Source organism: Carya illinoinensis, chromosome 11, assembly GCF_018687715.1.
Source record: "Carya illinoinensis cultivar Pawnee chromosome 11, C.illinoinensisPawnee_v1, whole genome shotgun sequence".
NCBI classification, from domain to species: Eukaryota; Viridiplantae; Streptophyta; class Magnoliopsida; order Fagales; family Juglandaceae; genus Carya; species Carya illinoinensis.
In genome coordinates this window covers 44,091,497-44,107,015 of record NC_056762.1, presented here as the reverse complement: position 1 = coordinate 44,107,015, position 15,519 = coordinate 44,091,497, and the positions used below count along the sequence as shown (strand labels likewise).

The following is a 15,519-nucleotide window of genomic DNA, read 5'->3' as shown; positions in this document are numbered from 1 at the left end:
AGAATGCATGCACACTCCACACAATTTGCAATACCACCGAATGGAAGATAAGGTTTTTTTTTTTTTTTTACACACTACCGAACTTAGTCATAGGTGTTGTATAAATAGAGCAGAGATGTAGAGTTCCAATAGATGGAAAATACATGAGAATCAATCGGAATGGATATTAATATAAATTTATTCATACATTTCTTCACTTTTTTTGGTGATGATAAAATCCAATCTTTGAGTAGGTAGCTAACTCAATAAATCTGGAGACTTTTTTGTTTCTAAAATCCAATCTTTGAGTAGGTAGCTAACCCAATAAATCTGGACACTTATCCAATACAATTTTCTTGCGCAGTCGGTTCCATTTTTCTATGATTTTAGGAAAGTAAAGATAACCAACCGAACAGTACCAATAAAGATTTCTGCCCCCGAGCTCCAATAACTCTGTTTTAGCTCCATTCAAATTTGATAGAGAGCAAATCGTATGAAAAATCTCCAAAGAATGATTACTGATTCAGCTAGAGAACCTAGTGGAGATGATAAAGTCAAAGGTTTCAATGCCATCCGATTCTATGTTATAAAAAAAAAAAAAAAAAAAAAAAAAAAGAAAAAGAAAAAGGCTGAAAGACTTCTTTCTAGAAAGACATCAACTGCAACCTATTTCTTACTGGTCAAAAACCCCAATACCAATTCTCAAGGGCTTCTTTCTAGAAAGACATCAACTGCAACCTATTTCTTACTGACCTGACGTGCTATATACCATAAGAAACTCCCAGAGAAAAATCGTAAGGCCACGAAGATGTGGTGGCTGAAGAGTCTAACAAGCTGTCGAAGGTGCAGGGGGTGAAGAATTCGAAGGTGGGTTTTCGGGTTCAGTCGAGATTTTTTATAAGGAATACCGATTGTGTTATAAAAAAAAAAAGGGTTGAAGACAAACTGTCATCTGAAAATTTTCAGCTCCATCTGAAAGTTGAAGGCGTGAAGGTTTTCGTAGGTTGAGAGAGAGATAGAGGGGGGGGAGGAAGGGGAGGGGCAAATTTGTCGTTGTAGTAAAATAGTAAGGATCATTTTGTAATATACATGTCAAGGTAAAGTAGGACTTACTTTTTACAAAGTACTTATGACAGAAATCATTAATTTGATATTTTTGTTGAAACGTGTTTCTTTAGCTGTTTTTCTTTTTTATCTTTTTCTAAATTTAAAAGTATTTTAATATAAAATTATCAAACAGATAAATTTTATCATTTAAATACTTTAAACTATTTTAAAGCATTTTTTAGCCTTTCTACCGCAATCCCAGGCTCTAAATTTCCTGGCGGCTTTTCTCCTTATACAGATGAGGGTTGGCAATAATCTGCGTGGCAGACGATTGCGTTTGATTGCCTCCGGCGGCCAATTGCGTTTACTCTCAAACCGAACGGATAAAGACTGCTTGAAATCCCAAACGTCCGTCATGATCCAACGCATATATGGTCCATGCGTTTTCTGGCAGCTTCCGCTTACTTTACTAGAAACGACAGAGGTAGAGCAACAACTTCATTTTTCAATTCACGTGACGGCAGACTGAGTCGTTAGACAGTGACTACACAGCACTGCACGCTGTTTTTCTAAAACAAAAGGAACAAGTGAAGACCGATTAATGGCCGAGATTAATGAGAAGTGTTGAGAAGATTTCGGGTAAAGTCATTTTTCCATGGTAGAGAATATATAAACGGTTTTTTCCCACCCACTTTGGACTTTATGAGCAGAAATACATGGCGATGTCTTAATTTGTAATGCCGCCTGTCTTAATTTATGAGCAGTTTCCGCGTACTATCTTACGCGGGATGTAATAACGAATAATATCATGGCGGCTAGTTAATGTGAAATTAATGATTAAGACACGTAACACAAATAGAAAATTCTGAAAATAATATTTATTGATAAAAGTCGAAAAATTGATTCTAAACTTTACAAGTTGAAATAGTTGAAAAAAACATCGACTTTATGTGAACAAAATCTTGATGATAATGCTATTCATTATTTTTATATTATATACTAATATATAATTTATTATTTTTATTTTTTTATTTAAATATACATATTTATACATTAATATATATACATTTAAATAGAAAAATAAAAATGATAAATTATATATTAAATAGAAATTTTCAAATCTCAATTGTTGCCTACAATTTAAATAAATAATAAAATAAAATTATTGTTTAAAATTTGGTCCAAATCAAAATAAAAATCATCTCTTAAAAGTAATAGTGCTATATTATCATAAAAAAAGCAAGTAACTTGAAAGGATAATTATGAGAAAAAACTATTGATTTCGGAGTTGAAACGGGACTTTAGACGTAATGGGTGATTATTATGTGTGTATTAAAAATAATATTTTATTCAATTTTTAACTTTCTTCTTAACTTATTATCTAAATTGTAAGTGTCCAACTGTAAAAATTTTCTTCTTAACTCACTGTCTAAATTGTAAGTTTCCACTGTAGCCTTGCTTATCAAGGTTTCAAGGAAGCTGCCGCGTCATGCCAAATTTTAAAAACAAAGACCAATGGAGCTTGGAGTTTTCATTTTCGCAGGTGCTTATGATATGCGAGACCTTTACCATGAAACCCTTCTTGGACGTTCGTAACAATGGTTCCTCGCAGAAATAAAGGGCGAGAAGACTGTGTCTGTGAATACAGCTGCTTTTATATTTTTTTAAACTATTTTATTATCATTTATAAATAATTTATAATTATTACATACTATTTATTATTATTTATAAATTATTTTATTATTATTATTTTAAAATAACATCCAAACCAAATCTGTAGCATAGTATATTGGTTTTGAGGTGTCCTATTGAGGAATCATTGGGATCATATATTAGTCTAGGATTTATGGTCCGTTTTCAACTAATTAATGCGACAAAATCTATACTAACACTACTGTAACACTACAATAACGCTCACTATCACATTTTTAATATATATGATTATATATTAGAATTTCTTATTTTATTATAATATATATTTAGAAAAATATATTTTGTATTTTATAAAAATGGTTTGATAAATAGGTCATAACATAATAATAAAAAATATATTTAAAAAAAGTCAAAATATTTATGAGTTTTTAAATTAATAATAGATATTACTTATTTTTAATATATTCATAATATTTTTCATCTAATAATTAAAAATAATTTTCAATAATAGAGAAGACTCACTATTTTATCAAATCTCCAAAAAGTTAAAATCACTTTATTTCATCTCATTATTTAAATACATATTTTTTTTTATAAATTATCTCATTTCATTTTAATTTAAAAATCTTATTTTTATTTAAAATATTTCATTTATTTAATTGAAACTGCTTAACCTTATTCCTGTAACGTATTATCTAGGTATTTTTTTTTTTTTTAAAGGTGGGGGAAACACGTCTTATCTAGGTTTTGACTCGACGACTGCCGTTGTTGCTAGATTTCTTGGCTGCCAGAATTGCTATATACAGTCGAATTTGCAAAGTCGGTGCGTAAGCGGCTGACATGGTAAGTCCCACATAGACAGAGAAAAAAAAAATTTCAATTCCCATTTTCTTCTCTCCCTTATTTTTGCACTCTGCTGTCCATAGCTCGTCCTCTCTCACTCAGAATGCGTCGCACCTCCCCATCTCTTTCACTGCTCAGATCCCATCTCCCCCAGCTATACTTGATTAATTTCTTTATAGTACTCGTTGACCCCTGAAAAAATAATAAACAAGGTAATTGCAGATGTGGTTAAAAGCGAGTACAACAGACAACTTCTCTAGCTCTTCAACAGCAAGGGTTAACACCATCTTTACTCCAATTTTATCCTTCTAATGATTTTTGAAAGTTGAACAGGACAATCTATTTCTTAGAATTTGAAAATTTTTTCTTGTTGGCGTAAAATTCTTTTTCTTTGTTTTTGTTTTCTTTTTTTTCTTTTTGTAAATTTACATGGCTTTTATTGTTGCTAACTTGCATGAAATAGAAATCTGCAAAAACTCCTAGCTTCTTTCAATGAGGTCAGCGTTTTGGCTTATGCAGGGACTCCTCTAACCTACAGTTTGTAGAGCAGTGAAACGCGGCCGTTTAAATAAAAGACGTGGACATCCCACGTCACCAACTTTGTGCCGGTTGCATACTGTCACTTGTAAATAGAGTTTTTCAGAAACTTCTGTTATTTTCTATGTACTTGTTCTTTGAGAAATACTTTTTACAGTTGAGAAATGCAGTCGGCGTGCAGTCGTGGAGAAAAAAATGAATTAATACGGAATTTACATGAAAAAAAAATTATTTTTATAACTTTTTTTATTTATATAGTGTTGTGCCTTAAGCTGCCCTGAAAATAAACACAAAATAGATAGAGACAATATTTAAGTGGTTCGGCAATTTGCCTACGTCCACTGAGCGGAAACACTATATTCAAAACAACTCTATCTCAAATGGCACACTACACACACTCTCTTGCTTCTCTCTCTCAATGGGATGGATTTCCCTTCATATGACCTCTCCTATTTATAGGAGAGGCTCAACCCTTCTCCCTCCACATATGTGCTGGAATGCACAAGCTAGACACTCAATGAAAGCACTTAGTGAGGAATATCATCATGTGAATTGGACACCACCAACACATGGGCACACATAGTGGATGGCACACATGGGGTGGGTGGATGGCACACATGGAGTGGTCCCTCAACATATAGGTCCTCTGAATATAAAATAATTTTTTTATAATTTTTTTTTATTCATTCCGTATAACCGATTGCACGCTAACTACATTTCTCGACTGTATCTGACAAAGCTTGTTCTTTTTATATATTTTTTTAGTAAGGGCGTGCAGTGCTGTGTAGTTACTGAGTGACTGTAGTGAACAAGGTGCCACTTGACTTGAAAAACGAAATCAATTGTTTGCTCTACCTCTGTTGTTTCTGGGAAGGTACGCGGTAGCTGCAAGAAAACTCATAAATCACCCCCCCACCCCACCCCCCTCTCCTTTCTCCCTCCTCCTCTCCAATATATACCTCAGATCATGAAGTTTGGGATGTCAATGAGAGTCTTTCTCCGTTCGGTTTTGAAAGTAAACGCAATTGATCGGGTGAGGCAATTATACGCAACTTTGATCTGTCTTACGAAGCCGCTGGTCAATCATAAATAAGAACTTGCTCACTGATCAGCCTGTCACAGATACAGACATATATATGTATATAAAGTTTTTTGCTTCCTAAGAAGAAAAGCCTCCAGGAAATCTAGCAGATAACGGCAGTCGATCGAGTCGAAATCCAAGTAAGACGTTACAGGTCTTTCATTTTCAAGAGTTCGGTAACTTGGAAAGATCGATGGAGAAGCAGATCAGAGACCCATAATCCATTCCATTAAATCCGAGATACCAAATTATATATAGAAACTCGAATTTCATTAACTTCCCCACCTTCCTTCTCACTTCTCACCACCACCCATGGGTCAGCACGAAACCACCGCTGCGAGGAGAGGCAGCTTGAAGCGAAAGCTGGAGCCTGAATTCGAAGATCGGAAGGAGGATGCCAAGGTTCTTTCTCTCGAACCCCGCGTGCATCGCCACGTTAACATCCGCCATTCCGCTATGGAACTACCCAAAGAAGGTACCGCTTTCGCCCAACTATTTTTTTTTTTTTTTCCTTTCTCCCAACTAACTACGGCATGCTTCCATTTAAAATTTCCTCTAATTTAACTAAAAGTCATACTTAACAAAATTTTTACTTGAAATTTATTCATTTTTCAAAAACATCCTATATCTTATAATCTCATTCCCCATTTTTTTTTATTAAAACAATATTTTTCTATTATTATTTTTTATTATTTTATTTATACATTTTTAATTACTCCCTATAAAATATATATAAAAATTAATTTAGAAGATAAACAATAGCTCTTTAAATATAGAAAATCACTATTTACATCTTAAATATTTTTCTTAAAATAAGAAACCGAATGAAGAGGTAGTTTTGTCAAGAAAAAAAAATTATTTTTCAAAATTTAGAGATTTTGAGAATTTAGAAAAACGAACCGAAATGCTTCTACTTAAAGAGTATTCCCAATTCTTTTTTATTTTGTTGTTTAAATTAATATATCACTGAAATATTTTTTCAAATAACTATTGTTACAATACTTTCGTACATTAGCTTATTTTTTTGTATTACTTAAATATTCGTTTTCTTATTTCTTTTTTTATCAAAATATTCTGAAATCTTTCAATATTTCCTTAAAAAAAAGTGAGATTTACTTCTTTTTTTTTAAATATGAATTTTAGATTTATCCATTTTTTTAAAGAAAATACGCAAGATCTCACAGTAGTATAAAACTATAAATATCGTTTTTTTATCTCATATATTAACGTGAACATGTTGCCAAAATTACATCAATAGTCCAATAAAAAATTAAAAAGAAAATAAAGATGGAAAAACTCATTCATCTTTCTTCTTTTAACTTTTTATCCTTTTATCATGTTTTGAAAAATTTTTAAAATGACTTTTTCTTCTTATTAAAATAAAATATTTTAATAATATTATAACATTTTCATATTCTATAAATAAATGTGCAAATGTGAGAAATATAAAGAAAGATTAGGAAAAAGAAAGAAATAATAAAAAAAAAGTTTACATAGATAAATGGTGCATGTTAAATGTAGAGAAGTACTTTACTTTATATATATTTTACATAATCCAATAGAAGTTTTATTTTGACATATTGTTATGATCTATTTTACAAAAAATGTAAAATAGAGATGCCATTGATCAGAGAGGGTTGATCTTACCCATTTAGTAGACAATTCTGTATTTTCTATTACCCATTGTACTCGTGCACTTTCTTAAATAACTGTGAGGTAAATGGATCTCTTTCATGTAATTTTGTAAGATACACGTATTTTATTCATCATCTTTTCCTAGAAGTAGTCTTATCATATATTGCGCAATATATGATAAGACTCTATTAATGGGTTACCCAAAATAGAGATGACACGGATGAAGGTGATCAAGTTCTTAAGTAATTGACACTCACGAGATATTTTATCATGTGCTTATCTCTCCCGCCTATCTCTCCCACACAAGCTTTTCAAAATCGAACAAGAGCTCGATCGAGCTAATATTTTTCCAGGACAATTCGTTTGGTAATTGCTTTTGGCAAGTTTTTTTTTTTTCTTTTTTTTTTTTCTAATTCCTATGTTTTTTCTATTTTTTGTTTTTTTCTTTTGATTTTTTAGCTTTTAATTGGTTTATTTTTACCTTTATTTGTTTTCTCAAATTTCTAAAGGCTAGACAGTTTTTTGGGGTCAAATATATATAATTATGGTCTGAATTAACGGATGATCAAGGTAGGTAAGTGACCAAAAATCTTTGTTGACCTCAGGTAATTTCAGACATACAAGAGAATTATAGAAGAGTTTGGGGATGGCCATGACGAATGCGTTGGCTTATTCGTATACTCTTCTTTCTCTAGGGTTAGGAATAGAAATGCATACAATTCTCATCTGAGCTCCCAAGACACGCATGAAGCCAGATGCCATGTACTGTATATATTCATTTGCCATGCTATAACACTTTAAAAAAAAAAAAAAAAAAAAAAATTGCCCAATTCCATATTTACGCATGAGCTTTTTATTTCAAAATAATTTTTGGCAAGAATATTATAACCTTTATGTCCCAAGACTATGGTACGGTGTCTTGATCAGCCATAACCTTAGCAGTTATCATAGGCGCATGCAATTATTCTTTGGGCGTAGGGGACGCCATGCTTCACACATTTATATGGATGTGTGGAATTTCTCATTCGTTGTCGTGTTATCAATGATCGATATAGAATATGTCTTGAAATGCATCCCAAGTAATGTGGAAATATGAATAGGATCTTTTTATCACCTTAACTCTCAAGATGGTTTGGACACCTGACAAACTTTTTCTATAGAATCCTCAAGGCCTTTTTAGTCTTAAGAAAATTGAAGAGGAAATAGAATGTATCATTTATGAAAAAGAATTGGGACTTGCGGGATGTTCAGATGTTAGCAAGTTATATATTATTTTAGAACTGAGTTCAGTAGCTTATCTCTCTTCTTTTATCAATGTACTTCTGGAAAAGAATGTTGATTTCAAGCATTTTCCTGGCGCACACTGTTATGTATTAACTCACACACTTTGTTTCCTCTTTTTCAGTCAACTCAAATCCAGCCATTACAAACACCTCCTTTTCCATGGCTTCTCCAACTCTTCCTTCACCGTGCCCAAGTGTTTGCAATTATGATGTCTTTCTAAGTTTTAAAGGTGAAGACACTCGCAAGAATTTCACTGATCACTTGTACTCCGCCTTAATGCGAGTTGGAATACATACATTTCGAGATGAAGGAGAGCTCCCCAGGGGAGAGATCATCTCTACCGAACTGCACAACGTGATTCATGGATCAAAAGTTTCCATTGTGGTTTTCTCAAAAGGCTATGCTTATTCTAAGTGGTGCCTTAATGAGCTTGTCGAGATTATACACTGTGCAAAAATTAGAGGCCAAACTCTTCTTCCTATATTTTATCATGTGGACCCCTCGGATATCCGAAAACAAACTGGAACTTTTGCAGATGCATTTGCTAGGCATGAAGAGCTATTTAAGAATGATATGGAACGGGTGGAGGGGTGGAGAGCAGCACTTACAGAAGCTTGTTCTCGTTCCGGCTTGGATATTAAGGAAGTGGCAAACGGGTAATATGCTTCTTTCTCTTGTTTTTTTCCTTCATTTCCTAAGGTAATATGTTTAAATTCAAACGCAAGGGTATATGTTTGGACAATTATAATATTTTAGAATTTTGTGAATGAAAGTTAATTAGTTTGAATGAAGATGTTTTACTGGATTTTGGAAAAGAGAAAAAGAAAATGAGAGAGAAAATCTAAATAAAAATATTATAAAATTAAAAAATTATTTAAATATAATTTTTATTTTGAAGTTTGTAAAAGTTGTATTGATTTTTGTATTTGAATAATGATTAAGTAACGATTAAAGAAAAAAAAGTTGAAATTTATAATTGAAATGTGTTTTGTATTTGAGCGATAAATTTAGAAATGAAATTATGGTAAGTTTTGAGAATTGTGATAATCCTTAGTGTGTCCAAACAAGCTCTTAGTTTCTTTAGTTTCAAACTTTAGTCTAAAATTTATAAAATTGAAAGTACAAAAAATGGATTGACAAAACAGATGCTTTTGGCTGAATTAGTACTTTATCATGATCATCTGCTGCATGGCCCCTCCTTATCATCACCGATAATATAATATATATATAGATATATATATATATATATATATATATTTATATATATAAAATATCAGACACTTTAGATGGATGATATTGTAGCCATACTTGTTGTGATGATTTTACCCACGAAGGTAGCAAGACATGTTTAAGTTATGTCATCTCACATGGGTACTCTTTTTATTTGCACTCTTTTTATTGCTCTGGTCCTATAATAAATTATGTGTTTACAAGTTGACTCGTAAATATATAGTAGTACTTTTTTATAATATAAAAATTTTAATCATCATTCCTATACCATATAACTGCTTATTTTTTATCTTTTTATCTTAACAAAAATTAAATGTGGTGTACAAGCTAGGGATGATAAATAGAATAACTATTTTTTATTTATATATGTTTCTTGGGAAATATAATGATCAGGTATGAAGCAAGACTCATAGACCAAATTGTGAAAGAAGTTTTAAGTAAATTGAAGCCAGCTGAGTATTTGGACGTTGCCATTCACCCAGTAGGAGTCAATTCACGTGTTGAAGAGATGAAAGCTTTATTAAATCTTGAAACAAGTGATGTTCGCATTGTTGGCATCTATGGGATGGGCGGTATTGGTAAAACCACGATAGCAAAAGCTGTCTATAACCAAATACGTGATACATTTGAAGGAAGCAGTTGTCTTATCGATATCAAGGAAAAGTCTGAACAGTTGGTTCGTTTACAAAAACAACTTCTTTTTGATATCTTGAAAATGAAGAAATTTAGGATTGATAGTGTTGATAGAGGTATCAGATTGATTCAAGAAAGAATTCAAGGCAGAAGAGTCCTTGTTGTTCTTGATGACGTGGATGACTTGAAACAAATATATGCCTTAGTTGGACAATGCAAATGGTTTGGTCCCGGAAGCAGAGTCATTATAACAACTAGAAATGAACATTTGCTGACACAAGCACAAGTGAATGGAAAGTATGAGGTTAGAAAATTGGATGTGTCTGAATCTCTTCAACTTTTCAGTTGGCATGCCTTTGGAATGGCCCATCCGACGGAAGATTACCTGGACCTTTCATATAGTGCCATGAAATATGCTGGAGGACTTCCATTAGCTCTTGAAGTTCTAGGTTGTTTTCTGTTTAGAAGAAGTGTCATTGAATGGAAAAGTGAGTTGGAAATATTACAAAAAATGCCTCACGACAAGATTCATAAAATACTTAAAAGAAGTTTCGATTCCCTTGATCATAATAGAAAGATCATATTCCTTGATATTGCATGTTTCTTTGTCCGTGTAGAGAAAGAATATGTCATTGCAATACTTGATGGTTGTGGCTTCTCATCCATAAGCGGGATTAACATTCTTGTTCAAAGGGCCCTCTTGAGAATTGACATGCAACATAAATTGGTGATGCATGATTTGATTCGAGATATGGGAAGGGAAATTGTTCGTGAAGAATCGGACCAATATCCAGGAAAGCGTAGTAGATTGTGGTTTCGCAATGACGTCTTGAGTGTATTGCACAAAGATACGGTGAGAGACATTATTTGCATTTATATAAAATAACATGTGCATACTCATAGGTGTATAATATGTTGTTTTGTGGATAGCATAAGTGTTCGTCATTTTTCCAAACATAACTTAGGTATGTACAAGATTTTTTTTCTTTATACCAATTATTTATTATTGTTTCAGTAGCATATATATGAACATTACTCATAATTTTATGATGTTAAATCCAAAACTTCTCTAAATGAAGTAATATGTGACGCTATTGAATAATCTTAAAAAGGCATGTAACTATGCTTTAAGCAATCTGCAACACATATAATTTTTGAAAAAGGAGGTTCACTCATGTGCCATGTCATCATTTTCCCTTATAAATTTTATCAGTTTAGCATTTATACTTCAAACGATTTGAAGTCTACAAGTTTTGCAACCATTTTTGCTTGTAAATTTGATTTTATTTATTCAAAACATACCTTTTATTTCTTTAAAAAATCCCTTTAGTTCTCTATTCACTAAAAAAAAGATCCTTAGGGAGCTTTGCTCCTTTCTAGTCACAGCAGTAATTGTCTTAACACATTCTTGGCTCTTCAGGAATTCAAGTGTCAATAACTTATTGAGACTTCTTGGTTCTCTCCCCACCCACACAAGGCTTATGAAGTTTCTTATGGTACATGGAAATGAAGGAAAGTAAAGGGAGAGGAGATTATCAAGATGTTGCATCAAATTTTGGCAATAAATAAATGTTGATCCTTGTATCGAACTGAGCTAAATTTATATCTTTCCAGGGATCGAAAGCAGTGCAGGGTCTCATCCTATATCCATTTGATGAGCTTAGAGATGATGAACGTTTGAGGACCAAAGCATCTGTTGGGAAGGGTCACATCCTAAACTCACCCGAGCTTAAAGAAGAAAACATGAAAGCCGAAGCATTTGAAGCGAATGGTTTCACCCTACATTTGCCTGGGCTTAAAGTAGAACATTTGAAAACGGAAGCATTTGCAAATATGCAGAATTTGAGACTGCTACAAATCAATGCTGTACATCTCACAGGAAGTTTCGAATATCTTTCCAAGGAGCTAAGATGGCTTTGTTGGCATGTCTGCCCTCTGAAATTTTTACCTAAAAATTTTCATCTAGAGAACCTTGTTGTTCTTGAAATGCGGTACAACAATCTCACACAAATCTGGGAAGGGAACAGGGTATAGCTCATTTTACTATACTTTTATTTCTTTCGTTATGTTAAGTGTGTGACTAACGATAATTCCTTTTTTTTAACAGATACTCAACAGTTTAAAATTTCTTAATCTCAGCTATTCCAGAACTCTCATAAAATTGCCAGACTTCTTACAAGTCCCACATCTAGAGATACTATTACTTGACAAATGTGTAAACTTGGTTGAACTGCATGAGTCTATTAAACATCTGAAAGGGCTGGTCAGTCTGAGTTTAAGAGGCTGCAAGAAAGTTAGAAATCTTCCAGAAAGCATTTCTAACTTAACATCTCTTGAAATTCTTAACTTGTCAGGCTGCTTAAAACTTGACAAGTTGCCAGAGAAATTGGGGAATTTGACGACTTTAAAAAAGTTTTTTGCAAACAGCACTGCTATCAAGCAATTACCATCCTCCTTTAGTCTTTTGAAGAATCTCAAAGCCATATCATTATTTGGACATGAAGGAACTTCTTTAGAATCTTGGTTGTCATGCTTCTCATCGTGGATTTCATCACCAAAATGCTTCAACCCCTTGAATTTGGTACGAGCTTCAGTTGTTGGATTTTATTCTTTGGGAAATCTAGTTCTCAATAACTGCAACTTGTCTGAAGCTGAGAATGCCATTGATCTCGGAGGTTTACCTTCACTTCGAGAATTGGATCTATCAAAAAACAAATTTTGTAAGCTACCTCAAGGCATTGGTCTTCTCTCTAAATTAGGAATGTTGCGTTTGGAAAATTGTGCATCCCTTCACTCAATTTCAGAACTCCCTGCAAAGCTACGGATCCTGTTTGCAAATGGTTGCTCATCAATGGAAAGGCTCTCACTTTCTCCGAGTTCACAATTATTTGGTCTTTCCCTCAATAACTGCAGCAAACTGGTTGAGATTCAGGGCTTGAATTTGGAACCAATTTCATTCATTGAAATGATTGGGTGCGACAATCTACCATCCAATTTTAGGATTAATCTTCTCCAGGTTCTCTCTCTCTCTCTCTCTCTCTCTCTCTCTCTCTCTCTCTCTCTCTCTCTCTCTCTCTCTCTCTCTCTCTCTCTCTCTCCCCAATGATGTGAATATTTTCTTGAAACAGTATCCGTCAACCCAGAGTGCTGCGCCAAGACTATTTTGCCTCCCTGGCCATGAGGTTCCAAATTGGTTTAGGCATCAAAGAATTGGATCTTCAATTTCCTTTCGTGTACCTTCTCCTTCAGAAGGTGAGATTCGCATGCTACTTATTTGCGCTGTTTGTACATTTCAGAACTTGAACTCGCCACAGCTGCAAGTGATGATCCATAATAAATCCCGAGGCTACCATCATGTTCTTGTTCGCATATGGTTTGACGATTGTGTAGGCATTTCACAAAACTTGTTCTTATCCCAAGCGCATGTTATAAGAAATAAGTTGAAGACAGTAGATTTTCCAGAAAAAGAAATGGAAATGGTTAGTGGAGAGGAAATCGAGGTGTCTTTTAATAATTCGAGCTCGGCCGACATTGAGGTGAGCAAGTGTGGCGTTCATCTTCTGCTGGAGAAGCCAAATGTAATAGATAACCATGGAAGTATGGTCCAATATCTCAGTTATGATACTGCTAAAAATGCTGAAATGTCTGCTGCAGCCGTTGATGATGAGATCTCTTTCCATTATGAAGTTGAGGACTAATGCCTGCAAAGATCGTTCATAGGTGAACTAAGGGCTTAATCCTCTTACGAAAGGTGGGAAATTGTGGCTGGAAGAATGGATAAAAAGATACAACCTGACTGTTCATTTCCTTTTGTGGTCTGTTATCCTTTATCACGCACTTAAAAGCGAATCATGTTCACATACTCTTCCTAGTTATGTTGATTTGTAATATTTTATTTATGTTTGGTTTGAATAATAAAAAAGGATCCGGCTGGCCTCTAGTTTCAAATATCTAATTAAATTCATATAAAATTCTATATAAATGTCTTAATTACAAATCAAATTTCTATATTTTCCATCCAAATATATATATATATATATATTCCATATTCTATACTACCCAACAACTATATGTACTCCATTTTCCAATTCAACCATATTTTATTCTACCAAATGTTATGAAAATATCCAGAGGAGAGAGAGAGAGAGTTACAAAAAATAATAAAATAAAGATTTAGTCCCGATACAATAACAACCAAATTTGGTTTTTATCTTTACATTTACTGTAGCTAAAAGCTAGAGAATTTGATATTGGTTAATCTGTTGCAAGCGACTTTTATCTCTAACAGTTAAAAAGTGACTTTATTTTTTAATATGCATAATCCGTTAACAATGTTTTTTATTAATGAATTTGCAAATGTAAATGACACTTTTGATAAATGTAAGATGAATTTAGATTTTAGCTATTTCATTTACACAAGTCTTCACATTAACAAAGCAAATGTTAAAGCAAATATGTCATTTACATATTTTATTTAGATATTGTTGGTGTATTTGTAGAAAATGTCAAAGCAAAACAAAGAGAACCGTAGCAAGCTGAAAATCAATCAAACCGCCAGAAGGAAGTCATTTGTTTGCTTATTAAAGGAGGAGGTTTGCATGTACTTACCTACTCTTTTCCAATTCCCAATCCACTTGTTAGAAATGCTGAAGGAGTACCAAAAAATGTAAGTTTGATAACTAATAAAGCATTCAGAAAAAACTATGAGTTTGACAAAAGGTACGCACATTGAAGTAACTGAAAAATGCTTGGTTTCTGATTAGGCATCACACGAACAGCATACATTTCATTTTTGCACATAGTAGAAGGTGTGTACAACCATTAATATATTAGTCTACATGTTTGACAGCATTCGAACAGCCCCAACCTGGTAGAGTTTTACAAGTCTGTTGGTCTAAAAAGAACAACGCATTTGTGACAGAGATGACAAGTGAGCTTTATGTGAGAATTGTATTTAAAGCAATCCAGTTATAAGTTACAATTCAATACTTTGGTGATCATTGTTCTGTTTGTTAAAGAGTAGACTAATAGGAAGTTCACTAATTTGTGCAAACACAAAATGGTTGGGAAAATGCATGATATGGAATTTGAGCAACGTAGTGAAATGGGAGTGACCAGTTTTTATGCAATCAATTCTGGAAGTAGACGAGATGGCAGAATTGGGAGGGGATCGAATTCCCTCTTCTTTTTGACCTGCTTGTCTATTTCTTCTTTGTGCTGCTGGACTTGAGGGAGGAGTTTGGTGGGCTCTATTCCCCTCGAGGATACCATAGCTGTCATTAGTTGCACCATCATCTTCATTTGTCGCAAAAAGGATTCAGACATATGAATCCACCAGTTACGACAAAGTGTACTTGCTAGAACCTCGAGCAATGACATTGGGATAGGACTGGTTCCCCACTCTTTGAAGCTGAATTATGAGCGGGCAAGTTCAATGGGAAGGCACTTCCGCACTAGGAGATCTCCGTCTTATATACTCGGCCTCCCAGAATGGACGAAGTAGATTCTATATCTATATAATCATCGGGAGACTTTGGATAACGTTGGCATTTATGGTGCTGTCCGAGCCGCGCAAGAGTATTACCAAAAGGAGGCAA

At 33.5% G+C, this 15,519-nt stretch overlaps 1 protein-coding gene across 3 annotated transcripts in view; it reads left to right on the top strand.

Moving 5' to 3' along the window:
* The first annotated feature begins 4,857 nt into the window (after window positions 1-4,857).
* LOC122281265 (disease resistance protein RPV1-like) overlaps window positions 4,858-15,519 on the top strand; it is a 101,813-nt gene continuing 91,151 nt past the window's right edge. Inside the window, exons 1-7 of one of the 3 annotated variants that reach the window (XM_043092620.1) lie at window positions 4,876-5,615; window positions 8,181-8,715; window positions 9,683-10,775; window positions 11,537-11,950; window positions 12,030-12,938; window positions 13,051-13,104; window positions 13,219-13,861. In XM_043092620.1, the coding sequence (XP_042948554.1) occupies window positions 5,453-5,615; window positions 8,181-8,715; window positions 9,683-10,775; window positions 11,537-11,950; window positions 12,030-12,938; window positions 13,051-13,104; window positions 13,219-13,620 (3,570 nt within the window). In that variant the 5' untranslated portion in view covers window positions 4,876-5,452 and the 3' untranslated portion in view covers window positions 13,621-13,861. Of the gene's footprint in view, window positions 5,616-8,180; window positions 8,716-9,682; window positions 10,776-11,536; window positions 11,951-12,029; window positions 12,939-13,050; window positions 13,862-15,519 lie in introns of those variants that run through there. The other 2 variants (XM_043092619.1, XM_043092622.1) reach the window with 2 other exon arrangements.